Source organism: Leptonychotes weddellii, chromosome X, assembly GCF_054177405.1.
Source record: "Leptonychotes weddellii isolate Sample4059 chromosome X, ASM5417740v2, whole genome shotgun sequence".
In the NCBI taxonomy this organism is placed as follows: Eukaryota; Metazoa; Chordata; class Mammalia; order Carnivora; family Phocidae; genus Leptonychotes; species Leptonychotes weddellii.
The window spans coordinates 26,325,731-26,353,727 of NC_138385.1; the positions used below are offsets into that span (position 1 = coordinate 26,325,731).

At 42.4% G+C, this 27,997-nt stretch overlaps 1 protein-coding gene across 1 annotated transcript in view; it reads right to left on the reverse strand.

Annotated features, from left to right (window-relative positions):
• The window catches only part of DOCK11 (dedicator of cytokinesis 11), a 187,270-nt gene that overhangs the window by 25,956 nt on the left and 133,317 nt on the right, over window positions 1-27,997 (reverse strand). Inside the window, 9 exon segments of the mRNA XM_081808354.1 lie at window positions 3,878-3,984; window positions 13,186-13,243; window positions 13,332-13,547; window positions 16,146-16,259; window positions 18,196-18,378; window positions 22,954-23,091; window positions 23,995-24,110; window positions 25,605-25,747; window positions 27,537-27,584. Coding sequence (XP_081664480.1) covers window positions 3,878-3,984; window positions 13,186-13,243; window positions 13,332-13,547; window positions 16,146-16,259; window positions 18,196-18,378; window positions 22,954-23,091; window positions 23,995-24,110; window positions 25,605-25,747; window positions 27,537-27,584 — 1,123 coding nt within the window.

The following is a 27,997-nucleotide window of genomic DNA, read 5'->3' on the forward strand; positions in this document are numbered from 1 at the left end:
AAAAAAAAAAAAGAAATGAATAAACAAATCAAAGATAAATCTGCACCACATATATCTGACAAAGAACTTATATCCTGAATATATTAAAAAAATGCCTACAAATCAACAATAAAAAAATGAACAATGCCATTTCTAAAAATGGGCAAAAGACTTGAACACACATTTCACAAAAGAAGATAGATGAAAGGCAAAGAAGCACATGAAAAAGTGCTCAACATCATTAGTTATTAGGAAAATATAAATAATGGGGCGCCTGGGTGGCTCAGGAGGTTAAGCGTCCAACTCTTGACCTCAGCTCAGGTCTTAATCTCAGGGTCGTGAGTTCAAGCCCTGTGTTGGGCTCCACGCCCAGTGTGGAGACTATTGAAAAAAAAAAAAAGGAAAATATAAATTAAAAACACAATGAGATACCAATTCATGCCTAATAGAATGGCAAAAAAAAAAAAAAAAAAAGATTAGCCACATCAGATGTTGGTGGGGATGTGGAGCAACTGAAACTCTCGTCCAATCCTGGTGGAAGTATAAAATGGTCCATCCACTTTGAAAAACTCTTTGGCAATTTCTTGTAAGATTAAATACACAACTTTCCTGGGATCCAGCAATTTTACTCCTAGGTATTTACCCAAGAATAATGAAAGGTCATAGATAAGAATGTTTAGAGCAGCCTTATTCGTAACAGCCCCGAACTGGAAACAATCCAAAATTCATCAACAGGAGAATGGGTTAAAAAAAAAAAAATCAGTTATCAATACAATGGAATACTATTTAGTAACGAAAAAGAACAAACTTTTGATATACTCAACAACATGGATGTATCTCAAAAACATTAGGTTAAGCAAAAGAAGCCAGACACAGAAGGGTATGTATTGAATGGAGTGAAGGATTCCATTTTTATGACACCAAAACAGGCAAAAGTAATCTACAGTGATAGAAATTAGGTGGTGGGGAGGGGAGACTGACTAGAGATGGGCATAAGAGAACCTTCTGTGAGAATGGATATATTCTATTTCTTGTTTCTGCTGGAAAGTTACACGGATGTATACAACTGTCAAAATTCATCAAACTGTTCACTTAGAAATGTGTTAATTACATCCTTAAAAAGTACTGCAAATCATGGGACGCCTGGGTAGCTCAGTCGGTTAAGCATCTGCCTGCATCTCAGGTCATGATCCCAGGGTCCTGGGATCGAGTCCCGCATTGGGCTCCCTGCTCCACAGGGAGCCTGCTTCTCCCTCTCCCTCTGCTGCTCCCCCTGCTTGTGCACGCTCTTTCACTCTCTCTCCCTGACAAATAAATAAATAAAATCTTTTTAAAAATAAAAACTATTGCAAATCAAAGGTCAGGAAAGCAGTTTTAGAAACAAATTAATTTCATTATTATTGGTTTAATTCATATATTTAAATACAGGCACTAAAGAGACAACCATTTGTACTTTTCATTTCAATAAAGCTCATAAATCAGTGTCAGTTATTTTTCCTTTGGCTCGGGCATGAGGACGAAGCCTTCTTCCATAAGCTGAAACATACGAAGGCTATTTTTGAACATGATTCTATGGGTATACATCAAATAAAATGTATAAACTATTACTGTAGAACACACAAGAGTTCCAACAAATGTGTTTACATAGAAAACAGATTATAGTTCTTGACTAATAAGAAATGTTGCCACTCTCCTTGAAAGTATTAGGGTCAGGCTCAAGGCTACTTCTGTGAATAAGATGAAGCTGTTATTTGGAAGACAAGAATATAACTTCAGTTGTGCTCAACCATTTATCTTCCGTGAACTCCGCTGAGTCCTTCCACTGGCAGCCCATAACAACTGGAAGTCTCTGGAAAATCATTTAAGTCTAACTAAGACCAAAAAAAAGTGAATTAACTTACCCAAGGCTTCACAGTCAAGAATTGAGCTGGAATTAAAATTCAAGTTTCTAGCATGCTGTAAATATCTACTCTTCTAGGTTCTGGGGTAAAAGGTAACGTCACTGTCAAGTAGGTCAACCATCAAGTCTGACATTTGTGTGGTACTTAATGAGCCAAGAGAGCTTTCACATTTATTTTGAAGTGACCAGGATGGTATTGTCTTTATGTTACTGATGAGGCAAGAGACCCATATAGAAATAGTTAAAGCTTCTAGGCATGTCATTTTAGCTAAATGAACGAGAGCTAACTTAAGATTGTCTTGTATTAAAAAAAAAAAACAACAACAATTCAGGACACCTGGGTGGCTCAGTTGGGTAAGCGGCTGCCTTCGGCTCAGGTCATGATCCCAGGGTCCTGGGATCGAGCCCCACACCAGGTTCCTTGCTCAGCAGGGAGCCTGCTTCTCCTTCTGCCTGCCGCTCTCCCTGCTTGTGCTCTGTCTCTCTCTCTGACAAATAAATAAATATAATCTTAAAAAAAAAACCAATTCATAAAGTATATCTCTGTCACTTCAACCTGATTGCTTACGTTTCTTAATACAACTCTAAAAAATGTATTTCTATGGAGCTACAAACCCTTAAATTTCTGTTTTTGTTCATTTTTCATCTTCCCATTCTTTGCAAACTTCTCCGTGGTTCGGTCTTTGGTTCTCTGGTTTCCACTGGCTATGTTATCTCCCATCCTCACTCTGCTTTGGTTCTCACACAGATGACTTCCAGATGTGGCTCTCCAACCCTGATCTCTCTCCTCAGATTTGGTTCCAAACTTCTAATGGCCTGACAGTTATTTCCATCTTGATACATTCCTATTTCAAATTCAACACACGTCAAAAACGGAATTCATCATCTTCCCTGGAAAATCATCCACCTGTAGTTTTTCTGGACTATCCAAACCCAAAAGCTCAGAGCTACCTTTGACTCTTCCCTTCCCACAGCCAGCAGGCCTTCCTCCTTTCTTCGTAGTGTTTCGTGACTCCGTCAGCAGATGGGTTTTGGCCCTGACTGCCTCATTCCTGGACTCCTGGGCAGCCCTCTCTCTAGCTCCCACGTTACCGCCAAATTACCCTCTCCTCTTCCTTGCTTTGATCCTGCCATTGTTCTGCCCCCAAAACTTTGAGAGCAATTCAACATTCTGCTGGATAAAGCCCAAACATTCAAAGTTTCTCAAAAATCTGACCTCAACTACTTCTCTCTGTGAACCCAACTGGGTGTAGCCAAAAGGATCCATTCTACTGCCCCAATGCCTTACGCTTTCCCACTTCGTAGCTTTCGTCCCTGCTGGTCTCCTTCTCTGTTAGACCGCCTTCGTGGTGTCCTCTTTCTTCACCCCACCCCTCTCTAATCACAGCTCGCTGCTCTACCTCAGCTCAAAGGCATCTCTCTCACCTTTGACTTTCCATGGAACAGTCTACTGTGTGTATTATTCAAATGGCCTGGTCTTGTTCTGTTTTTTTCGCATTCCGTGTAGGTAGACATTGGAGGTCAGGGTTTGGCCCTCGCTAATTATTTTATAGCGCCTACATCACCAGCTCCAGAGCCTTGCTCCTAAGTCAATAAATATTTGTTGACTGACAACCGAAGCCGTTCGGTATCCTTATGAAGTTTACAGCAGAAATGTTCCATTTTTAAAAAGACTCTTATGCATACTCTGCTTAGCTGTTACACTGTGAGCTATATTTTTTATGGAAATTTTTCCAAAGCATGTTGACCCTGATCTGGTTACTGGGATGGTTATTTGAAGATGATAAATACCACCTCTCTAAAGCCAGACAATAGGAACAGTTCCAGAGGCAGGGTTCCACATTCCAAATAGGGACATCTCTGCCCTGGGCAGTTTTCATGCTTACAGTTCATTGGTCCTTAGTTCCCTTCCCAATTAAGTTAGCTGTAATAATTTTTTAATATAAGTTTTAAGAAGTTAAATTTATATAACTGGCATTGCAGGCCCTGGAATCTTACTTCACTATAATGGACATCCATCATTCCAGCATCTTCTTTCATTGCTCCTTCTTCATCTATATTGGGAGTAATTTTCTTGAAGGCTGAACATCCATTAGGGAATAATTCTGTATGAATAGAAAGCAGTGAAAGGAATTTATTTTTTTAAAAAAAAGCATTTTGTAAATAACAGCTTTACAGGGACTGGTTACGCTTAAAAACAAACGCAGATATTTTTGTGCCGATCAAAAATCCTACGTGCAATTTTCAGTCTGTAAAGAATTTTACAAATGATTCCCAACTACTACACATTTTACCAGTCTTTTCCCCCAAAATGCGAGCTCAAGTTACCAACAAGTAAGTTTCCTTCTTGGACTCTGCATCATCTCCAATGGCTAGTATAGGCAATGCTTCCCTAGTGTCATCTAACACTTTGATCCTGTATGTTTCTCGTTTGTCCCCTAATCAAGGAGGGCATGTACTTTTCAGGTAACCAGAGAATAAACTTTTGTAACCATTTCTAGTTCCTAATTTCACTGTAGAACTGGAAAAGGAAGTGGGTCATTGGAGGAAGCCTAGCCTAGGACTTGTAAGAGAGGCAGAAAGAGAAAACATATGGCAGGGCTGAAGCATCCTTGGAGAAAAGGGGCAGGCACTGGGAGAATCGGAGCTTTCGGAGTTCGAGGGCTTCAGGTCTATCACTAATTGCATGATTCGAGACATGCTCATCTCTCTAGAACCGTAAAAAGTTTCATCGGCTGTAAAACAGAGAGAACAGCTACTTCGTGAGAATTAAAGGAAATGCAAAGTGTTTAGCACAGAACCTAGCGTATAGGGAGTGTTGAACGAGTTATTAATGACCAAAGCTACCAATAAATAAATGGGCTTTTCCAAGATTGGACAATTGTTGCCAGCTGGCAGAGTAAGTGAGGATACAGCTGGGCCCCTGGGAAGCAGCAAGTGAGCCCAAGCTGAGAACAGCTGCTATAGGATCGTGGACCAAATGGTTCCTGTCAAGCGAGAGTCTAGGTAGAGCAGGCAGGCCACGCGGCTGCCCTACACACTCTGGACAGGGGAACATGTCCAAACAGCTCTTGTCGTGGCTGCCTTCATTTACCCTTCTGTAAGTGGGCTGTAATTTAAGAGTTACGGGAAATCCAGGCTCCTTATAAAAGAATCTGCTAGTCAGTGAAAAGTGGCTGGTCACAAGCGAATAAAAACTGTTGCAATCTATTGTTCTACACCCTCTAGAACAGTGGTGCTTAGAAAGCATGATCTACTCACAGCTAAAGCGCTGGAAAGCTTCCCGAGGTTAGAGGTTGGGGGGAAAAAGAAGGAAGACTTAAAAGAGAGTCAGACTTCATATTTAGGAGATTTCTCAGAATTCTGGTACCAAAAAAAAAAAAAAGGTCAGGTATTGGGGCTTGGATTTTGCCAACTCCTCTTGTCTAAATGAAAGCTAACTGGACATAGGCCATCTGGTAAGAGGCTTGATGGAGCGTGAGTTATCAAGTAAGCACCATGCTTCTGTGAGAGAATCAGAGAGAGAGACAGAATTCGGGTGAGGGAAGATGGGGTCATTCTGAAGTCCTTCTTCAAGAATGGAGAAACACATTGGGGGCAGTCAGTGGATTTCTGTGAAGGAAGGAGAAGCAGAAATGAAAGTGAGATTTACTTTGACCCAATGGACTTTAGGGCCATTTTTGTTCAAAGAAATTAGGTAATAAAAGACACTGAAGATAGGGCATGACACACTCCGTTTCTGAAGATAAGCATGCCTCAAATGGTCTGTGATAGACTTCTAGGAGCAATCTATTCAAAGCGCTGGACCACAACAAGATAAGGAACTGGCACCAGAACATAAATCAATACATCTTTTCCTTCTTTGAGGAAGTCTACGGGCGAACAAATGTCCACTGAATTAAATATGCCCAGTGACATAGCTGATTTACATTTAGGATAATACTCCTTACCTTGCTGTGGACCAGTAACAAACAGGTCTCAGATCGGCCACTCTCTGGGTAGTGCATTAGGAGAATGTTTTGAAATCAAGGAGAAAATGTCCCACTTGATCACCTCTGTGAAGTCAAGAGCCAGGCAGGAGGGAAGAGGGCCCCCAAAACTTGAGCAAAGCGATAGAGTGTAGTCCTCGACAGAGAAAAACCATCAGTCCCTGAAGGCCTCTGGCCGCTAGGTCCATGACTAGGGAAGAAATTCCTGTCTGCTCTGAGATTTATTAAGTGATTCCCAAATCTAGGATTCTTCTAGAATGCTGTAATTTAGGGGAGGACAAAAAGAGGCACACTCCTATGCCTGAGATCAGATGAGGCTACAGCATCGTGGGAGAGAGTCTTCTGGTATATATTTTAAGTAGAAGGAGGGCAAATCATGTTGTTTTTTTTTTTTCTCAGAAACTGACAGGTTAACACCCACTTCGAAGTTTGATGTCTGCTTCATCTGGCAGAAAGCCTACTGTTATGGATTGCTAGCCTCGGATTCCACTATTCTTGCTAAGTGTGTTATCTTGATTCCTATGCCTGATGACGTAACTTTACCTAGAGGAGACTATAACCCCTTGTTTGCCTAATTTATTAGCACCCACCAAACTATCCAATGATATGAGGACCCTTTTGGTTGTGAAGGTCTTTAAAATGCTGGAAAGATTTTCAGATGAAGCAAGTTGCTGAATCTAGAAGTGGCCAGTGTATATACCCCAACAAAGGGAGGCATGCATTTCAGGAACCTCACATAGCTCTGTGTAGCATTACAGAAGGTGGTATTCAAGAGTCTGCTATCGATCTTTCTGGTATATGACCTGGATTCCTGACCTTGCCCTTCATAGCTATAGCTTCTCGATTCCTGACTGCTGTCCCAGGGAAAGCAAGATGCAAACGGTCCAAGGACAGACCATTACCCTGAGCACAAGTGATCCCAGGGGAAAAAAAAAAAGTGGGGAGGAGTTTGGAGGATGGGGCAGCAGTCCAACCCTTGATAAAGTAAGACTGCTGGTCAGAAGAAGGATAAGAGGTTGAAAGTCCTGAGAGGAGGGCAAAAGAGGGGAAAGGCTGTGATTGGTAAGGAATTGGGAAATAAAAAGCCTGCAGAACTTAAAAGCTATCAGATCCTGGGTACAAAGAGTTGAGAAAGGGAGCAACATTACCCTATAAGGAATGAAAAGAACAGACTCTATGGGAAAGGAAATTCCTTTTTGTGGGTTGTTGGGGGAGCCCTCTAGGACGGAAGCTCTGTTGAACCTTGGACGCCAAGTGGGGGTGGAAGAATGCAGAGACTTGACTCTTGTCTTCCCCGGGGCGGGGGCAGAGAACAGTTGTGCCTGCCCTCAGGAAGAGAAGAGGGAGAGGTACATAAAGTCTAGCCTCCAAAGGAGATCTAGAATATTTGGGGCTTCTCAGATAAAACAGAAATAGGGACATTTAGGCCTGGTTTCTATTTTATATCTGTGGGGGTAAGAGTAACCAACACCCAGTAAGCATCACCACTTAGAGGTAACTTACGTAAAAGGAAGAGAATGATAATGCCTAGGATCCCTCTAGTAGGAAGAGCAAGAGCTTTGGCTGACTGAAAGAAGTGGGGGTGGGGGTGGCAGGGAGAACTGCACGTCTCCTTCCCCTTTCCCTTTCCAGTTCCGTGCCTGCAACATGAAAAAAAAGGATCTAGAAATAGGCCATTGCTGGTCTTCTGGAGTCAGCCCCCCGAAAGCGGGGGGAGGGGGCGGTGCAAGCCTTTGCTTGTTAGGCAACCACCCAATGGACAAACTAGTTTTTTTCCTTAAAAACTGTAAACAGGAGAACATCTGTCTTCAGTATGTGAGCTGGTCGGTAGTATTTCATTTCATCTTGATTAAAAGAAGTGCTTTATAATGACTTCAAGAGAAATGGCATAGGAGTTTGAGAAAGCAAAATTTTTGCAATTGAGCTGTCAAAGATTTAAAATACCTTCTACTAACTCTCCTTCCCCTTTGTCTTCGTGATCAAAGGACACTTAACAGTAGAAAGGTTGTGGAATTGCTCAACTATTCTTGTGAAGTAAGTCTGTCTTTAAGTGTTAATAAAACTTTTTTTTTTTTTTTCTTTTCTGCACTCAACTGTATACTTTTATTTACCGGGCAAATATCCAGCTCTTATCTAGATCCTGAAGTTCTCAGACTGGATAACAGGTTAACGGATTAAGTTTTTTTTTTTTTTTTTTTAAGATTTTATTTATTTATTTATTATTTGAGAGAGAGAGGGTGAGAGACAGAGAGCACGAGAGGGGAGAGGATCAGAGGGAGAAGCAGACCCCCCGCTGAGCAGGGAGCCCGATGTGGGACTCGATCCAGGGACTCCAGGATCATGACCTGAGCTGAAGGCAGTCGCTTAACCAACTGAGCCACCCAGGCGCCCCGGATTAAGTTTTTAACTTGTGTTTTCAATTAGTAGTCCGCATTGGTATAACTAGCATAGTTTAATCAGCTAATCACCAAAAGAAGGTGTTCTGGATCCTCGGAATGACTAAAGCCAAGGGTGGGGGGAACCCTGAGGATTTTACTACCGCCATCATTTTGGAATCAGCTTTGCTAGTTTAAGCAAGTAGGATTTTCCAAGTTTAAAAATAGATGGCAGCTATAAATAAATATGTAAACTCCTAAACTTGACATTATGTTTTGTTTAAAATGCTAAACATTTTTTCTGACTCTGAGAGGGGCCCCCTGATTTCTATGAAGGGTAAACTCTGAAAAACCTCGAAGGGATCATGAAGTAAGTATTTAAATGGGGGTCGGGCAAAATGGGTGAAGGGGACTGGGAGATACAGGCTTCCAGTTATGGAATGAATAAGTCACAGGAATAAAAGGCACAGCATAGGACTGTAATCACTGGTACTGTAATAGTATTGTTTGGTGACAGATGGGAGCATAACAATGTACAGAGAAGTTAAATCACTATGTTGTACACCTGACACTAGTTTAACATTGTGTGTCAACTACACTCAAATAAAAAAAAAAGGCTTTTAAGCACCATTTACACTTACCGAAACATGTCACACTGTTTGGTGTTCAGGCTAGCTGCCTCAAGCTAATGTCCAAAAAAACCACAGCAATATTTATATATATATATATATTTTTTTAATTGCTATTTGTCCAGTCTTATATTTTTAAAGCTTCAGGATTGATAATGGAGATGAATAATTCTTGATTTTTGCTTAATTGTAGGGTTTTTGGGCTTGTGGAAACAAATTCTAGGGAAATATTTTAATGTTTTTAACCATTTTCAGTGGACATGAAACTCTATTGCAGATTTCTCTAATTAAAAAGAGGAGGTAATATTAACCTCATTTATCTGAAAAATAGACCTAAAAACGTATTAGTGTGTTTAGAGTTCTCATATTAGTTTATTTGGAATTTCAATATTTCACGGGCAGACCAGTGATGTAGGAAAAAAAAATCTCAAATGGGGTCTTCTTTTGATAAGTAAGATTTTCTACTTTCAAACCACCTATGTACTAAAAGGAGAAAACTAGAGTATGCCAATTTCAAACACATGGATTGTTAAAAAAATATTTCAGTATCAAACAGAAAGTGTTCATTTAAAATATAAGTAAAATGAATCTACATTTTAGTCATGACACCACGCTTGGGAAGGCTCTTTTTGGAAAGAGGTTCTCCCCACATGGGTGGCATTATATGAGGCAATCAAACACTGAGCCTTAGACGTGAAATGAAAGCCATATCGTTAGCTGTAGGAATTCTGGAGTTAAAAAACAAAAACAAAACAAAATATGGCTGTGTTCTCATAGACCAAGCCAGAGTGATAGGACTCCCACAAGACGGTTTCATTTTGCTCTCATGTTACTTATTCAACCGCCTTAAAGTAGCTTGGCCATTATGATAGATAGTGGAAGGTTTCTTTGCAATAATCCATTGCCGATCAATTTTTAAACCTAGCTCAACTGTTTTACTACTTGAGTAGTTTTTACAGTAGGAGCCAGCAATATTGTTTTCAGAAAGGGAAGCTTTCTGGCAGATTCTTGAATTAGACCTGCTGGATCCCGAAGCCCTTCAAGACCATTGACTCCCTTTTTGTTTCTCACCCTCCCCCCTTCCCGGGGCCACTCCCCACCTCTCCGCCAGCTCTATTGACCTAATTGATATATAACACTGTGTAAGTTTAAGGTGCGTGTGTTGATTCAATATGTGTATATTGCAAAACGATCACCACAGCGGTGTTAACACCAACACATAATTACCATTTTGGGGGAGATGAGAATATTTAAGATCTACCCTCTCAGCAACTTTCAAGTATATAACGCAGTATCGTTAACTATAATCACTGTGCTGTGCATGAGATCTCCAGAATTTATTCATCTTGTAACTGAAAGTTTCTACCCTTTGACCAACATCTTCCCAGTTTTCCCCACCCCCCAGCCCCTGGCAACTACCATTCCACTCTCTGCTTCTGTGACTTCAACTTTTTAGATACTACATGAAAGTGAGATCGTACAGTGTTTGTCTTTTGCTTTCTGACTCATTCCACTTAGAGAGCACCCTCAAGGTCTGTTCATATTGCCCAAAATGGCAGGATTTCCTTTTTCTCGTGGCTGAATAACATTCTATTGTGTATATGTGCCACATCTTTATCCATTCATACGTATCCATTTCGTATGTTTTTGTGTCATTAATTAGCATCTTTTCATTTCAGCTTGAAGAACTCCTTTCAGCATTTCTTGCAAGGCAGGTCTAGTGGTGATGAACTCCTTCAGCTTTTGTTTGCCTGGGAACGTTTATCTGTCCTTCATTTCTGGACAACTTTGCTGGGAAGAGTGCTCTTGATTGGCAGTTTTATTCTTTCAGCGCTCTGAATAGATCATTTCGCTCTCTCCTTCCCTGCAAGGTTCTGCTGAGAAACCCACTGAAAGCTTTATGGGGTTCCCTTGTAAGTTACAAACTTATTTTTCCTGCTGCCCTCGGATCCTTTGTCTTTTGATAGTTTTACTATAATGTGTCTTTAGAGAAGCTCTCTTTGAGTTTTTTGGGGGATCTCAGCCTCGTGAACATGGGTGTCCAAATCACTCCCTAGATTTGGGATGTTCTCAGCCATTATTTCTTGAAATAAAAGCTTTCTGTCTCCTTCTCGGACTCTTGAGAGTTCACGGATTGTTTCTTTTGATGCTGTCCCAAAGATCACCCACATAGATTTCTTTACTCTCATTCTTTTGTCCTTTGTTCTCCTCTGATGAGGTCATTTTAAAGGTCCTGGCTTCTTCTTCCTTTTTTTTTTTTTTTTTTAAAGATTTATTTATTTATTTTAGAGGGGAGGGGCAGGGGGAGAAGGAGAGAGAATCTCAAGCAGACAACCCACTGAGCATGGAGCCCGCGTTCACGACCCTGAGACTGTGACCCGAGCCTGAACCAAGAGCCACGCATGTATCCCATCAAAGGTCCTGGTTTCTAATTCACAGATTAGTTCTTCTGCTTGATCCATTCTGCTGGTAATGCTCTCTGTTGCATTTTTCACGTCATTCACTGTATTCTCCAATGCCAGAATTTGTGTTTTCTTAAAAATTTCTATATTTAACTTCTTGTTGTGTTCTTGTATTGTTTTCCTGATTTCATTGTGTTGTCCTTCTGTTTTATTGCAGCTCACTAAGCTTCTTTAACACAGTTCTTTTGTTTTCTTGATGAGGTAAAGTGCAGAGCTCCAGGTCTTTGGCACCAGTTACTAGAAGAGTACTGTGATCCTTTGGTGGTGTCATGTTTCCTTTATTTTTCCTGTTCTCTGAAGTCTTGCATCTGAAAGTAGCAGCCATCTCCAACCACCTTTACTGACTGACTTTGGGAGAGAAATACCTTCCATCTGCCCTGCTAGGGAGTCTGCGGCTTTACCAGACCCACTAGGGATATCCTTGCTTCACACTTCATGCTCCCCTTTGTGGCAGATTCCTTAAGCTTGTATGCCTTCTCTCCATCATGCAACACACCAGGCTGGGTGCTAACAGCTCCCTTTTGCTCTGTCAAGGGTGATGCTAAAGCTCAAGTCTGTGGTCCCTTAGTGGCCTACAGATTCTGGATGGCTCTCTGGTCGTCTGCCAAAGCTTGCTCTCTCCACCCATCAGGAGAACACACAGGGAGCCGGCTATAGGATAAAGGAGTATGTGGTTTAGATGCACAGAGTACGGACAGTGCCTGTGGGCTAGATGGGGCGGGAGGGGGGTGGAATCCATGAGCTAAGTGTCCCTAGTGCCTTGTTGGCAGGGTTCTGAATGGGGCCTGCAAGGCAGCTAGTAGGATCCCTGTCTTTTTAGTGTCCTCTAGGAGTTCTATCTGCATCACTCCCCGCCTCTTCCTGCCGCCAGTCATGCGGCTCATGAGCCAGGACTCTGGCGGGGCAAGAGAGAAATAGGCCTCTTCGGCAGGTCCTGTACTGCTGGGGAAGCCAGGTGCCCATTCACAGGCTCTCACTTTTTCCCACTGAAGAAATCGTGGGTGAGAAGGTCTCTCTTGGCACTGAGCTGTGCCACCTCGAGGAAGGGGGTGCCTGAGTCAAGTCAAACTGGTCCTCTTACCCTCCCCAAGGCATCCGAACTTGTATCTGTTTTGCTCCAAAGGCATGCTAAACATCTCAACTGGACCCCTGGACTTGCACCCAGGTCATCTCATCTGTGGATGACTGTCTAAGGCAGTGTTCTCCAGGGGCTCTCAGACCGCAGCTGAGAAGGGCTAGGGCCTGCTAGGGGACCAAGGTCCGACTGCCCGTTACCTAACGTATGGGTGGGATTCCTCCCCAGGCCCCTGGGCACACGGTGCTGGATCCCACAGCTCCCACAGAGGCACTTTTGTCCACGGATAGATGCCCAACTGTAGGAGGGGAGGGTATACAAACAAGGGACACCTTATTTGGCCATCTTGCTGATGTGCTAACTGCCTTTTAATACCAAAGTATTGGTGCGTGAAAGTGGCTACAGAGATATCCCTGGTGGGCAGTATTTGTGAAGCTGAGAGAGATGAGAGGAAAACAAATGATCTCTATTAACCCGAGCTTCTCATAAGCCCTGAGAAGAATTTAATCGGTGGCAATCTTCCAGGGAGACAGTCTTGAAAAAATAAACACTGGGCATCAGGCCTGGCCCTGTACTATTTAACTTATTCTTGTACTCTTAATGGAAGCAGAAGGCAAAATGAATAATCCAGTTTTCTTTTATAACAACTTCTGTTTAACACGGAATGGGGCTAAAGGTGAACATAGTTTTCGGAGCTCAATGACATCAAGCTACAAACATAAAAACTCTCGCGCTAATGGAAATCCTCCCTGTCTCTAAGAACAGAAATATCTTACTTTTTCGATGAAGAAACTCTGCAACCAAAGCGGCCACGTGGACATAACACATTGCTGCCTGAAAAAGGAGGACAAAGAAAGAACGGTCAGCCCGTGTTCCAGGGTTTTTGCAGGATTGTGCTTAGAACAAAGTCTGAAGGCGTCACCTCTGAAAAGTCTCCATTCTTTATATGAATCTTGGCCATGCTGTCGAGCCAGGTTTTCCTGAGCTCTGGGGTGCTTGCATAGGACTTGGCCAAGCTATACTGGAGATCAATGAGCATTTCAGGATCTTTCTCATGCTCCTTCATTTGAGCAGTGGCCATAAGAACGGTACGGATTCTCTTGGTCAAGTCTTTGACTTCTGTGGGAAAAGCAGTTGCCTAATTTCGAAACAAACAAACAAAAGGCGTGTCCATTAATATTATCAATGTCCTCTAAGCCTTGGCATCCAATTCTGGGAATAACATGATTTATATTCCTGGTTACGGTTCTTGGTATTTGGTTCTTGGTCTATTACATGTCTGAAGAGCTTTATTTTTTTTTTAAGTAGGCTCCAAGCACAGCATGGAGCCCAACATGGGGCTTGAACTCATGACCCCGAGATCAAGACCTAACTGAGAGCAAGAGCCGGACACTTAACTGACTGAGACACCCAGGCGCCCCTAAAGAGCTTTAAATGAATTCTTTTTAAAAGGTCCAACTGGCTCAGGCTTCAGAGGCTGAAGGCTGAAGGCAGTGTGCTCACAATACATAAAAGCATGGATTCTGGAACCAGACTACCTGGCTCTGAACTCTAGCTTGTCCACTGTAAATTCCATGGCCACGAGAATTATTTGCCATTATTGTGTAATTTCAGTTACAAGAGTAACTAAAAACTGACAGCTTACTATGTATCAGGCAATGGTCTAAGTGCCTTACATGTTTTAATTTTTCCAGCAACCCTATGAAATAGGTACTGTTATAATTCATTTAACCAATGGGAAAACTGAGGCACACCACAGTTAAATAGCTCGGCCTAAGTGTCACAGTTGGTTAAGTGGTAGGGACAGGATTTATGCCCAGACATCCTGGCTCCAGGGCTAGTGATCTCAGCCACTCTCCCACACAGACAAGCATACCTATCCCATCCACCAATTACCATATACACTCAGGTAAAAACCATACTGCAAACATTTCCACTTCTACAACTAAAAGGTTATGAATCACAGAACACTCTAAAGAATTTACTAGCTTCTCTCGGAGTGTTGTTTTGTTCTCCAAACCCACTAAGTTACAGTGTCCTCTTACCCCAGCCACTATTAAGAAAGTACTATCCCTTCCTCTTAACCCCAGTGGACTAATCACGATTACCTGTAGGATTCGGAGAAGATGAGTGAGGGACAAGTACAGGGGTTAGGGAGCTTTCCAATGTGAATATAACCAAATGTGGAGGAAACAGTTCTTAAAAGTGCTTTCTTGATCCCTTTAAAAATCATAATTATGTCCAGTAAGGTTCCTTTTTTTTTTTTTAACTTTTATTTAAATTCAATTAGCCAACATACAGTACATCCTTAGTTTCAGATTAAAGTTTCTTCTTATACCCCAGTAGCAATTTTATTTACTGGGGTAAAGGCACACCTTGTTGTCACAGGGTTTATTGGTGATGACAGCCCTACCGGAATACAACTAAGAAATGAGTCATGACAAAGAGTTCTTATCAAGGTCAGCCACAGTAGAGCTCGTTTCCACAGTAGAGCTCATTTACTTTGAAAAAGATGCTAATCCAACTTTTACATAACATAGAATTAAGAATGGTAATAACTGGTAAAAATAAATTTCAGGGTAGAAGATCCTAAATGACATAAATTGTTTCTGTGCTCATGGGATTAGTTGGAACATATACTGATCTCGCAGAGAACCAGTAGAACTGGCTGAAAAGCAAACTTTCCCAGCTGGAGAAGGGCTGGTACTACTCAGTGGGTTTTTTGGTTTTGTTTTGTTTTTTGTTTTTTTCAGTCTAAGCAACATTCCTATGGGAATAATTTTTTTTTTAGTACGTAGATTCTACATGTCCTAAACATCAAGTATGCTGTGACTGGGAGCTTTTTTTTTTTTCCTTCCAGTTTTTTTTTATACAGTATTGTTAAATGATCCTGGAGGATGGATGACCTTTCCCAAGAATGGGGATGATCCCTCCGGGAGGGAAAGTCTTCTATTGGCAAAAGATTCGTCTTCCCTTGCACACACGCATCACTGAAGATCAGGACATGTTCTCCGTGCAACAAGACAAATGCATTTTTACAATGTTATAGGTTGTGAGTGTACAGGTAAGAAAGAGGGATGGTGGTCAGGGTCTTGGGCTCAGCCTCAGCCAGCTGGTACCTAAGAACAACAGGACTGGGCTTGGGTTTTCCAATCCACATCTAGGGCAAGCCGTAATCAGTGAACAGAGGATTCCTGAAACCCAGTGCTTCAGTAACCAATATCATAAATGGTAATAACTCTCAAAAAAGAAGGTTGCTAGAGTGGAGGGGGGTGAGAGGGATGGAGTGGCTGGGTGATGGACACTGGGGAGGGTATGTGTTGTGGTGAGCCCTGTGTATTGCATAAGACTGATGAATCACAGACCTGCACCCCTGAAACAAATAATACATTATATGTTAATAATAAAAAAATAAATAAAAATAAAAAAGAAGCCATCTGTTTTCTGAGCAAGTTTGGAAATCAAGCTCAGAAAAAAATTCCAATCCCATTAGCTGTAATACTATGTATACACAGTATAGTCATTCCTCCATCCAGTCAGATAATTTTGGGAAGATGTACTACGTACCAGGCCGTGTTCTGGGTGCTGGAGACGCAGGCCTGTACAAGACAAAGCCCACGTCCTATACACTCGACACCATCAAGAGTGGTGAATCCAATGACAGTGTAACGAGAGGAGTGTAAACTTCTCTGCCATGGAAGGTGGTTCTAGTTTACTCCTTGCAGTGAGAACATACCTTCATGGGTCTGTCACTGTTTGCAAAATTGTTGATAATGAACAGAGACTCCTGAAATCGCGATCCTCCGCTTAGCGCCACGTCGGCTATCAGCTGGCTCACCGCGATTATGATCTGTGGGAAGAAGCACACACTGTTTCTCGAATGTCTTTTGAACAAATGCTGCTTATCTTCATCATTGTGGAAGCCCATAAGCACCTGTCTGAAATGTTCCTTTTAAAAATGCTGCACTGGGCACCTGGGTGGCTCAGTCAGTTGAGCGTCTGCCTTCGGCTCAGATCATGATCTCAGGGTCCTGGGATCGAGCCCCGCGTCGGGCTCCCTGCTCAGCGGGGACCCTGCTTGTCCCTCTACCACTCCCCCTACTCATGCTTTCTCTCTCTCTCAAATAAATAAAATCTTAAAAAAAATTAAAATAAAATAAAAATGCTACACCGTTCCATCATAATCTGTTTTCTTCATACATGAAGGGTTTAAATTCTTCTAGCGAAAGAGCAACTTCAAAAGGTCACAATTGCAAAGTTTATTCAGCCTTTTCTTGGTTAGTGGCGAACAACTGTTCACAAGTCCTAGCACAGCGAGATCTAAAACAGCTTGCAAGATCATGAACTGACACGACGGTGGTCAGGTCTCCGCTGGCTAGGTGGTCACCATGGCAAAGCTGGGAATAAATGACATTTCTCTTGGATGGTTTCTCAGTGCCTTTCACTAGTCGATTTCAGCATGCTGGACTCCCAACCGCAGCCCCTCAGCTCCCGTCCTGGTTTCTGACTCGGCTCTCTCCAGTTCAGATGGCAGGATACATTAGGGCCTTAGGGAGTGGTTTGAATCTTTCAAGCTCCCTTGGATGATCGCCTACGTGATTCATTCTCCATTGTTGATGGCTGGAGGCTTTACCCCCGCTCACGGGAAGCAGGGTTTTGTGGGAGCTGTGAGTGCAGGCTCTAGAGTCGATTATTCACTGTGGGGCTTTAGGAAAGTTATTTCACCCTCCTGTGCCTCACTGTCCTCATTTGTCCTATGGGGAGGATAACAATACCTACTTGATAGCGCAGTTATGAGAATGAAAGAGATCCTAATTATAATACTAGTTAACCCTTTATTGAGCACTTACTATGTGCCAGAGATGGTTTTAAGTCTTCACACTTATTAATGTGATATTTCGATAAATGACTTGAGAGAATGGATGCTCTGACCCCGAAGAATGGACCTTAAAGGGGAATTTCAGGTACACTGGCACGTTTACTGCCGAAGTGTTTTGGGGAAGGCGGTCTTTAAGTGGTGCCTCATAAAAGCACATAGCAGAAGCCCTCACAGGTAATGCTGGCCCTAAGTAACCACGTGGCAGATTTTTATAGGAAGCATCTACCTCTATCAGAGTTTCCCATTCCCGATGATGTTTCTAGGAAGCCACTTATGGTTGCTTCCCCGTTTCTAACCCAGGCTCCAATAAAACACCACCAATAGAACAGACTGTGGCAGCGAAGACGACGGAAATACGACCAAGGACTTCCTAGAGGGCAAAGCTGCCTAAGGAGTCAAGAAGTCCCATCTGTGGTCTGGCTCAGAGTGGTTTCATCCAACAAGCAAAAGAAATGTAGACGTTAAATGACAACTACCACGCACTAAGTGTCCCTTACACACATGCCAGGCACAGTGCCTGACACCACACACACTTTCTGTTCGGCCCTCACGGTAACCCAGCAAGGTGAACCATACCTGCCTCATTTTACAGATAAGGCAAAAGTTGAAGACAGACTGAGTCCCTTGCCTAGGGTCACACAGTAAGTAAGGAGCTGAACTGGGATTTAAACCCAGGTTGGGGGGGCGCCTGGGGGGGCTCAGTTGGTGAAGCTCTTGCCTTCTGCTGGGGTCATGCATCTCAGGGTCCTGGGATCGAGCCCCGCGTTGGACTCCCTGCTCAGCGGGAAGCCTGCTTCTCCCTCTGCCTCTGCCCCTTCCCCCCGCTCATGCTCTTTCTTTTTCTCCCAAATAAATAAATAAAATCTTTTAAAAAAAAAAAAGAACAGGAGCTTTGATTTTCACAGACCTGAAGATGTGTCCTCAAAAAGGTTTTCCTTTTGGTATACTCAAAGTTGTTTCTCATCAGAAGGTACAAAAGTGCAGATGCTTCGTTCCTGGTTGAGCTAATCTTCGAGGTGCAGCACTTTAAAACCTCATAGCAAAATGCCGCACACATGTTCACCCTTCCCTTGAAAAAGGCTGAGGGAAACTAAAGAACAGCAAAAACATAAGTATCTGAAAACCCAATCACAAAAATCAATCAACTATCAAATGCCTACTACATTCTCACTCAAAACTGTACTGGGTGCTGGCGTGCCTGGGTGGCTCAGTCGGTTAAGCATCTGCTTTTGGCTTGGGTCATGATCCTGGGGTTCAGGGATCGGCCCGAGTCCGGCTGCTCAGCCAGGAGCCTGCTTCTCCCTCTCCCTCTGCCCTTCCCTGCCTCCCCTGCCCCACCGCCCCGCTCATGCTCGCTCGGTCTCTCTCACTTGCTCTTTCTCTCAAGCAAATAAATTAAACGCTTAAAAAAAAAATAACAGAACAATTCAAGTCCGTATACAGGTCACTACCAAAATGTGCGGTACTGACTATAAATGCGACAGATCTGAGAAGAGCTCATGATGCTCTGGAAAAGATGATGGGTAGGTTCTTGATAATATGTATTAACTTAATGAATGGCTGAGATGATGAATGATTGATGGGTGTCAGTTTGGGCTCTGAAAATGGGAAGGACAATCTGCATTGCTTACTCTTTTCCTTTCTATTTAAACAGTTCCTTACATTATGAGCTCCCAAATGCTGAGAAAATTATACTGGGAATCTATCCATCAAGTAAAGTGGATCATTTAACAAAATGAGGTAGAGGTGAAGTGTACACCCACAAACATGCGCGTGAATCTTCTACTCATAAACAGTGTTGAGTAAAATGCATTTTGGCATTAGAAAGCGAGTACAAAAGTGATGCAAATCGTCAAAACGGCCAAGTGGCTATTACTGTGAAAATGTATTCAGTCTTCTTTGTGGAAGATAAACTGTTCATACAACATAGGCTGGATACAATCTCCCATGCTTCCATGCCGAGGCAAGCAAGTAGTAAGTTGCTTCAAGTGTACACGATGGATTTTTTCAGGGAGTGTGAAGCTAGAGCGCCACCCTTTCAAAATTATTCCTTGGGAATCTTGAGTTTAACTAGGAAGTTCCATGTTACAGGAACCCTTTTTTTTTTTAAGAGTAATCTCTACACCCAATGTGGGGCTCAAACTCATGACTCCGAGATCGAGAGTCACATGCTCTACTGACTAAGCCAGCCAGGAGTCCCAGGAATCTACTCCTTTTTATCACCTTAACACCAAGTGCCAAGGTGCAGGGCAGATAATGAATGTTTAATGACTGCTTTTTGAGTAGCAATTGGGAAAGCTCATCAACAGTTTCACCAGATTAGACCAAATCTTGCTGGGCAAGATACTCTAGTATGAAAATAAAGGTGTAAGGGAGGGCCTGGGGGTAGTGTAGTTAATCCACTCTAATTAGCCTCTAACTCCACCATACTTCCCTCAGTGGGCAATGGCCAAAATCATCAACGACCTCCTAATTGCCAATCCCAATGGACTCCCTTTCACCTTTATCTTATTAGACCACTCCAAACCTCATAATAATGTTGAAACTCTTTTCTCCTTTGGCTTCCATGATATCCCTCTTTTTTGCCTTTCTTCCCACTTCTGTGACTGGTCCCCTCTTATCTCTACAGATTTCTTTTCCAGCCCTTCCTAGGTTGTTTTTCCCCAATGTACTGCTCTTCTTGTTCCTCCTCTACATACTCTCCAGGGGAAATTAAACCACTCCCATGGCTTCAATTACCACTCATATGCTGATGATCTCCCTAGTTCACTAGGTTCCAGCTGAACTGGGCCTTTCAGTTCCCAGAGTTTTCAGTTCTTTCCCAACTCTGGGTCTTTGCATATGCATGTCCTTTTCCCTAGAGTGTTCTTCTTTGAGCTTTTCAAACAGTTGGCCCCTTTGCATATTTCAGGTCTCATTTTAAAAGGGACAAGCCTATCTAAAGTAAGGTATCTCTGGGGCACCTGGGGGGTGGCTCAGTTGGTTAAATGTCCGATTCTTGATTTGGGCTTGGGTCATGATCTCAGGGTTGTGAGATGGAGCCCCGCATGGGGCTCTGCGCTAGGCATGGAGCCTGCTTAAGATTCTCTCTCTCCCTCTTCCTCTGCCCCTCCCCCCGCCCCACTTGTGCGCATGCTCGATAAAAAAAAACAAAATAAAAATAAAGTAAAGTATCTCCTACAAATCATTATTCTCTATCTTAGCACCTTGGTTCCTTCCTAGAACTTATAATTACTATTTTACTTACTTGTTCATTTTCTTTCCCCAACCCCACTAGACTAGAAGTTTCATGAGGGCAGAGACTATGTTTCTTTTGTATCCCCACCATTGTATCTGTAGTACCTGGTACAGTACCAGAGAAACGGTGTTCAATAAATATAGGATGGATGGATGGATGGATGGATGGATGGATGGATGGATGGGTGGGTGGATGAATGGATGAATGGACAGACGGATGGATGGGTGGATGGGTGGATGGGTGGGTGGGTGGGTGGGTGGGTGGGTGGATGGATGGTTGATGATTCCAAATCTAGCTTTCTAACCCAGATCTCTCTCCAGAGCAAAGATCTATATATCCAACCGCCAATCCTAACAGCTCTAACAGGATGTCCTAAAGGCACCTTAAATTCAACAGGTCCACAAAACAGAACTCATTAACTTTTACCCCAAATGTAGTCTTTTCTCTAGATTTCACATTACCCACCACACTTCACCATCCAATCAGCGAACTGATGACCAAATCCCATCAATTCAATTTCTTTACCATGTCTTATGTCTGCCTTTGACTCTCCATCTCCACTGTCACTGTCACTAATACTTTAGGTCCTCATCTCTTATCTAGCTTATTGTAGTAAGCCTTTTTCCTGCGTTTATTTAATATTGCCACCAATCCACCTTCCACACTACTTTTCAGAGTTTTTTCCCCGCCTGCACCGATCTGCTCTTAATACAAATCCAATTGTATTGGTTGGTTTGGTTGTGTTGGTTCCATGCTCCCTGAGGGCTCAAAGATGAAGTCTAACTCCTAAGAGGAGTATATAATCATCTGGTCCCCATTAACCTCTTCAGTCTCATCTCTCGCTCAGTCCATACTAAGTTCTATCTCTACCGCTACGGAGAAACTTGTGCTAAATTAGAACATTTCCCTCCTCCTGCCCACCCTCAGTTCCCTGTATAGACTTCTTTTATTCTAGCAGTATTTGTGGATGTGCATGCATATATGTGTGTATGTTTCCCTCTACTGGACAATAAGCCCCTGGACTGTATCCCTGACACAGTGTCTAACACCAGTAAGTTCCTACCCGGTAACTGTTTGGTCGATGAATTATTTCTGAATCTCTTTCCCCTAGTTGCTTATATCATGCTTGTGTTGAATTCAGTTCTCCACATACTTCTTTATTAAAAAATTATATTAAGGAGGGACGCCTGGGTGGCTCAGTGGGTTAAGCATCTGCCTTTGGCTCGGGTCATAATCCCAGAGTCCTGGGATCAAGTCCGGCATCATTGGGCTCCCTGAACAGCGGGGAGCCTGTCTCTCCCTCTTCCTCTGCCCCTCCCCCCACTCGTGTTTTCTCTTGCTTGTTCTGCTCTTTCCTCTCTCAAATAAATAAATAATCTTTTAAGAAAATTATATTGGGGTGCCTGGGTGGCTCAGTCAGTTAAGTGTCTGACTTAGGCTCGGGTCATGATCTCAGGGACCAGGGATCGAGCCCCATGTCGGGCTCCCTGCTCAGCAGGGAGTCTGCTTCTCCCTCTCCCTCTGCCCCTCTGCTCGTGCTCTCTCTCTCCCAAATAAATAAATAAGATCTTTAAAAAAATTTAAAAATAATAAAAAAATTATATTAAGGAGTGGCAATTAAAAAACAACCTCCAAATCCACCCAAGTTCTACATCGAGTAAATGCAATAAGCTACCATACAAATAATGATGACAAAAAAGTTTTCCAGGCTCAGCTATTCCACTACACAGATCAGTTAATTGAATTTCTTTGTCTTGTTGGAGTTTCATACCAGAGCAGAGGCCTCGACTGTAGCTTTCCGTAATTGTAACTCCATCCTGGTTTATGATGCTTTTTATTACGTTTAAAAGCTATCAGAAACAGACCAGAAATAAATTTTGGCTGTTTCAGTCAGATTTATTCCTAAAAGCCTGGTCTGAGGTCTGTGTTGAGATGAGGTAAGCAGCCTGAACATTTAGAGCCCGCAGACACAATTAGCATTGGAAGGCAGAATTCATTCGTCCGAACTCGTATTGAGTGCCTACCATTTGCAGGCTATGATACAAGACCCTGGGGTTAGACAACCTGGTCTCCGCTTTCCACGGGCTTATACGGGAGCACGCAGATTAACTTCTATATCCTCGGCATGAGAGTACTTTCAAAAAGAAGCAAACTAGAAGAAAAACTGTTGAGGTTGGTAATCTGAAAATGATACTTTTCATAGGAGCCTGCCGAAAGGGGGAAGGAATGGCGATGTGAAATAAAAAGCATGTTCGGACTTCACGGGGTTCTTGGTTGGGCCATCTTCGTGTATTTTGCTGTTCTGCAGCCGTACTTAACAGCTTCGTGACCTGAGGTTCGTGGATGTCATTCCAGGGGCCTGCATTGCCCTCTTACCTGCCTGCCACGGAGGGAGCCCACTCGCAGCTATAAAGCTGTCCTCCTTACCTTACTGATGAAAGCTCGTAGTGAGGCAAAAACATGTTTCAGCGACACTTCAGACTGTCCATTTTTAAGGAAAGCCAGATGAATATCAAATACTTTTTTCATTAATGGGTTGTGGCCGTCGTTATTTAAAAGTTGACTCTACAAAACATGAAAAAAAATACATTTTGGGACACCTGGGTGGCTCAGTTGGGGAAGCATCTGCCTTCGGCTTAGGTCATAAGCTCAGGGTTGTAAGATCCAACCCCAAGTGGGCTCCATGCTGGGCGTGGGTTCTGCTTAAGACTCTCTTTTTCTCTCCCTCTGTCCCTCCCCTGCCCACTCTCTCAAAAAAAAAGTAAACCTGGAGGGCTGAAGCAATTAACTGCATTACATAGAAAAGAGGGAAGAAAATAATTGATTGTAACTCAGGGGAAAGCAAGCAAGATTTTTCACTTTTGAGCTCTCCCGCTAATGTTACATTATGTGAGTTACATAATTTTTACTCTTCAAAGCACTCTCCTATTATCTCATTTTACTCCCGACAACCCTGCAAGATCATGGCTTTTACCTTCTTCTTTTTAAAATCCTAGCAATGCCGATTTGTGTTGAGAGGCAAACATCTGAGAAAAAGCACTGAACAGGCGCCTGGCCAGGGAAGCCAGCCAGCCTGCCTGGGCATCGTGAAGCCTGACAAAATACCTCATCACCAAGGGTATTTGGGCACACCGGTTCAATCTTAATTCGAGCTAAAAATTACTGGCCAGATTAATAAAAGTGTGACAGAAAATGGGTTTTAAACACACACACAAAAATCAAACAGCAGAAGTTCAGAGATAGAAGGAAGCTTAAGAGCAAATGAGTCCAAGCCCCTCCCTTTATGGATGTGGCAAGGGAGTCTCCGCGAATTCCCAAGGTCACACGGTAGCCAAATGAGGTCTGTTATCCAAGTTTCTGGACTGTTCATTTGGGGCTTTTTCACCGCATTACGCTTCCTCTAACTAATTAATTTGTGTATAATGTTTTCTTTATGACACCAACTGGATTCTGACTTCTCATCTTTACCTTGAAGCACTGGGTGAAAAAGGAGATGGTATCCAGCACCGTTAAGCAAACTTCAGTAGCAGTGTTGCCTTCAAGAAGTGCCTGATGGAAAATGTCTGCTTCGCTGGTTGCAGAGCCTAAGATTAAAGAAAAAAAAAAAAAAAAAGGTAAATTAAAACTGCCCAACGCAGAGAATCATGTGACAGTTTGGAATGATTCCCGCCCCCCCCCGCCCCAAAGACTCAGAGAGAGATGGGCAAGAAGGAGGCTCTCAATATCCGCGGACCTAATGAGCTTCACTGTATTTATTCCTTAATCAAATATGAGTCTGGTTAATCAATTCCACTCATTCTTACTTCAGCTCTGTATCAACAGCTCTGCAACACATAATTAGGTGTCTCCGCTTCTTTGGAGACAAGATTTCAGGGATGAACTCGGGCGATGTAACTAGGGGATAATGATGGTGATGGAACTAGGAACAGAGGAAACTAGGTGTGCAAAAATGAGAAATCGTAGACAGTAGGCGACATCACATATGGTGTTGCCCTATGGCCAGATGTTTCTAATTATGCCAATGTTACGGGACTTGTTTCTACATCAGAAGAAAAACCAAACATCTGGGCCAACCAAAGGAAGTAGGACCATTACATTTTTACAAGTGACAAGAGCAAAGCCGAAGGGTAAAACTTGCATTTTTTTTTTTTTTAAAGATTTTATTTATTTATTTGACAGAGAAAGACACAGCGAGAGAGGGAACACAAACGGGGAGTGGGAGAGGGAGAAGCAGGCTCCCAAGGAGCAGGGAGCCCGATGCGGGACTCGATCCCAGGACTCCAGGATCATGACCTGAGCCGAAGGCAGTCGCTTAACCAACTGAGCCACCCAGGCGCCCCATTTTTTTTTTGAAGTTCTTGAGTCTATTATTAGCTCAGGGTCCATCTGCTCAAGACATTTGTTTTTATTATTAGTCCTTATCACAAAGCCTGTTTGGCTGGCTCCAGAGGACTTTATGGAAATGAAAGATTTCTCGTTGGCTTTTTATTAATATTTGCTTTTCAGAGGATAGCTTCCATTTATATAACCCTCTAGCTTTCCCTGGCTGGTCAACATTTCTCTCCTTGTCCTATTTTCCTTGTCAATACTTCAATACATGTGCAATATACCTTTGTCAAAATAGTATTTACAGTTCTTTCATTTCTGCAGTCAGCTCAGCAGGTGTAATCCCTTAAAATCATTGAATGAACAGATATTATATATACTAAAACAAGTATTATAGATACTATTACATTAAGATGCCATTATTTGCATTGAAGTTTAACAGTAGGAATGAAGGATATCCAGTGTAAAATAATATGATGACAACAGCAATTCAGTGGGAAAAAACTGGTTTCTTTAATACTGAACTAAGAGAAAAACCACCATCACCAAAAAACCGCTGGAAAATCCACGCATATTTTATGAGATATTCCTGTATGATGAAAGGATTGTAAATAAACACAGAGATACGCAAATACATCCATGTATGTGAAGTCATTTCCAATCGTATTGGTGATTTAAGCTAGAATTTCTTCAAGGTTACGTAGCATTACATGTATGTTTCAAATGGGTAGACTACCCACATTTTCACTTACTGTGATTAAGTGTAAACGAACTTTCCAGGCTGCTAAGATGCTGAAGTCGGGCCTGCATTACCCCTGATCTGTTTCGAAGAGCTGGCATAGTTTGCGATTTTCGGTCTATTCCAAAGTGCTTTGACAGCCAGGCATCGTGCACCCTAAAATAAATTTTAAAGTTAGGAAATGGAGTACTCTTCGTACCAGATCTCAATGTTATTTAAAAAAAAAACAAACTTAATAAATGATTAGGTTTCCACATAAACAGTATACTGTGTTCAATATTCTATCTACTATTACTGGGCTTAAATGAGGCAGCACTGGAAATTGTATGAAGTTTTAGTGTATATTTAAAAGAGCTTTTGCGGGGTGCCTGGGTGGCTCAGTCGTTAAGCGTCTGCCTTCGGCTCAGGTCATGATCCCAGGGTCCTGGGATCGAGCCCTGCATTGGGCTCCCTGCTCCGCGGGAAGCCTGCTTCTCTCTCTCTCCCACTCCCCCACTTGTGTTCCTGCTCTCGCTATCTCTCTCTCTGTCAAATGAATAAATAAAATCTTTAAAATAAATAAATAAATAAAAGAGCTTTTGCTATGAGAATATAACTAAGGAATTTAGAAAAAGCTTCTTCCTTCCCTCCTTCTCCTCAAAAAAATCAGAGTCAAGTGGCCAACACTCCATAAGATGCAGTCTTTTCTCAAAAGGCAAGGAAGGAAGGGCCAGAGTCACAGAAAATAGTGGGAGGGATACTCAGAGTGGAAATGAGGATGCGGAGTATTCCTGGGGTTGGGTGTGCAAGAAGGAATGCCTATCTAATCTGTTTCTGGCCTGGAGTTAAACCTGGATCAGACATGTTTTGAACATGTCTGTTACTAGGATGTGCCAACTTCTGTTTTCCTTCAGTTTAAAGATACCATTAAAAAAAAAAATTACAGCTGGGTCATATGGCAACTCAGGAAGAAAAAGAGTTTGTCCATCCTCTAGTAAATGGAGTGGGAGAACAGGGAGAATCGTAGAGATTAAAGCTCAGAGTGGTAGTCACCGTGCGGACTCCGAGTCACGGGGAAAGGCAGCAGACATGGTCACCTGAATTACCCATTATTAGGATGTTCCCGACACTCAGCAATAAACTCCATCCAAAGTGCCCCTTCAGTTTTTGGAAGTGCCATGGGCATTTAATTTTTTAAAAAGGACACTTTATTTGAGCTCCTTAACTCTACCCCCTAAAAACAGATCTTACTGAAATAAAGAATCTTTTCCTTAGGGTCCCTCAAACATGTTTTGAAGTATTTATTTCTTTAAGACTTAGGTGGCAAGGGGCGCCTGGGTGGCTCAGTTGTTAAGCGTCTGCCTTCCACTCAGGTCATGATCCCAGGGTCCTGGGATCGAGCCCCGCATCAGGCTCCCTGTTCAGCGGGGAGCCTGCTTCTCCCTCTCCCACTCCCCCTGCTTGTGTTCCCTCTCTCGCTGTGTCTCTCTCTTGTCAAATAAATAAATAAAATCTTAAAAAAAAAAAATGCTAAAAAAGACTTAGGTGGCAAAAAGAAGAGAACAGCTAATAGAGAGTGCACGTCCCAGCTGCTATTGTGGCTTTCTATTTACCTTAGCAACTGAAGTCAATATTAACAGGTTGTTGATAAAAGTGCAGACCTTACAGTTGTTCCCTCTTGATGACTTCCTGCCTTCCCCTGGATCTAGGCCCTTTCTTGCCCCAAGCACCCGTTCTAGGATTAGAACCGAAGCTCCGCATAGCAGGCTAGCGACTACCCTTTGGGAAACCTAAAAATATGTCAGTTCACACTAGCTTAATTTACAGTTTGAGTTGAGACATGTTAAATAAATCACGGGTAACTTCAGGTTAATGCAAAATGAAGAATCTAGGTTTTACATGGCATGATCAAGACTGCCACCTGTTGGAAGGAAGGGAAAAAAGTGGAACTTGCAACGGGAATTACCTTGCTATGTTTCTTTTCCCCATATATCTAAAGTGAAACAAACACACTCTAGAAAGAAAAACAACAGCATGGTTAGTAAGATATTGCCACGCTTTGCATTTTAACAAGTAATATTTGAAAACTCATGTGTTACAAAGAATGGCCTACTTAAACCATATTGCAATAATAAGTTTTGGTATACGGACATATACATATAACCACTTGTGGGCTTGCCATATCTTTCTAGATTTATTTGCCACAACTGCATTAGAAACAAAAAGCTCCATGTCTTCACATACAATTCAACGACATTTAAAAAGCCTGTCAATGCAAATGGTGATTCTACATCGTGCTCAATAATGTTTCATAGCAAAGATCTCTAGCTTAGCCATTAATACCTAAAAAAAAAAAAGTTTCTTAAGCCCTAAAAATTGGAGCAATTGCTATATTTTTATAATGGCATTAAAATACCTTCTATTATT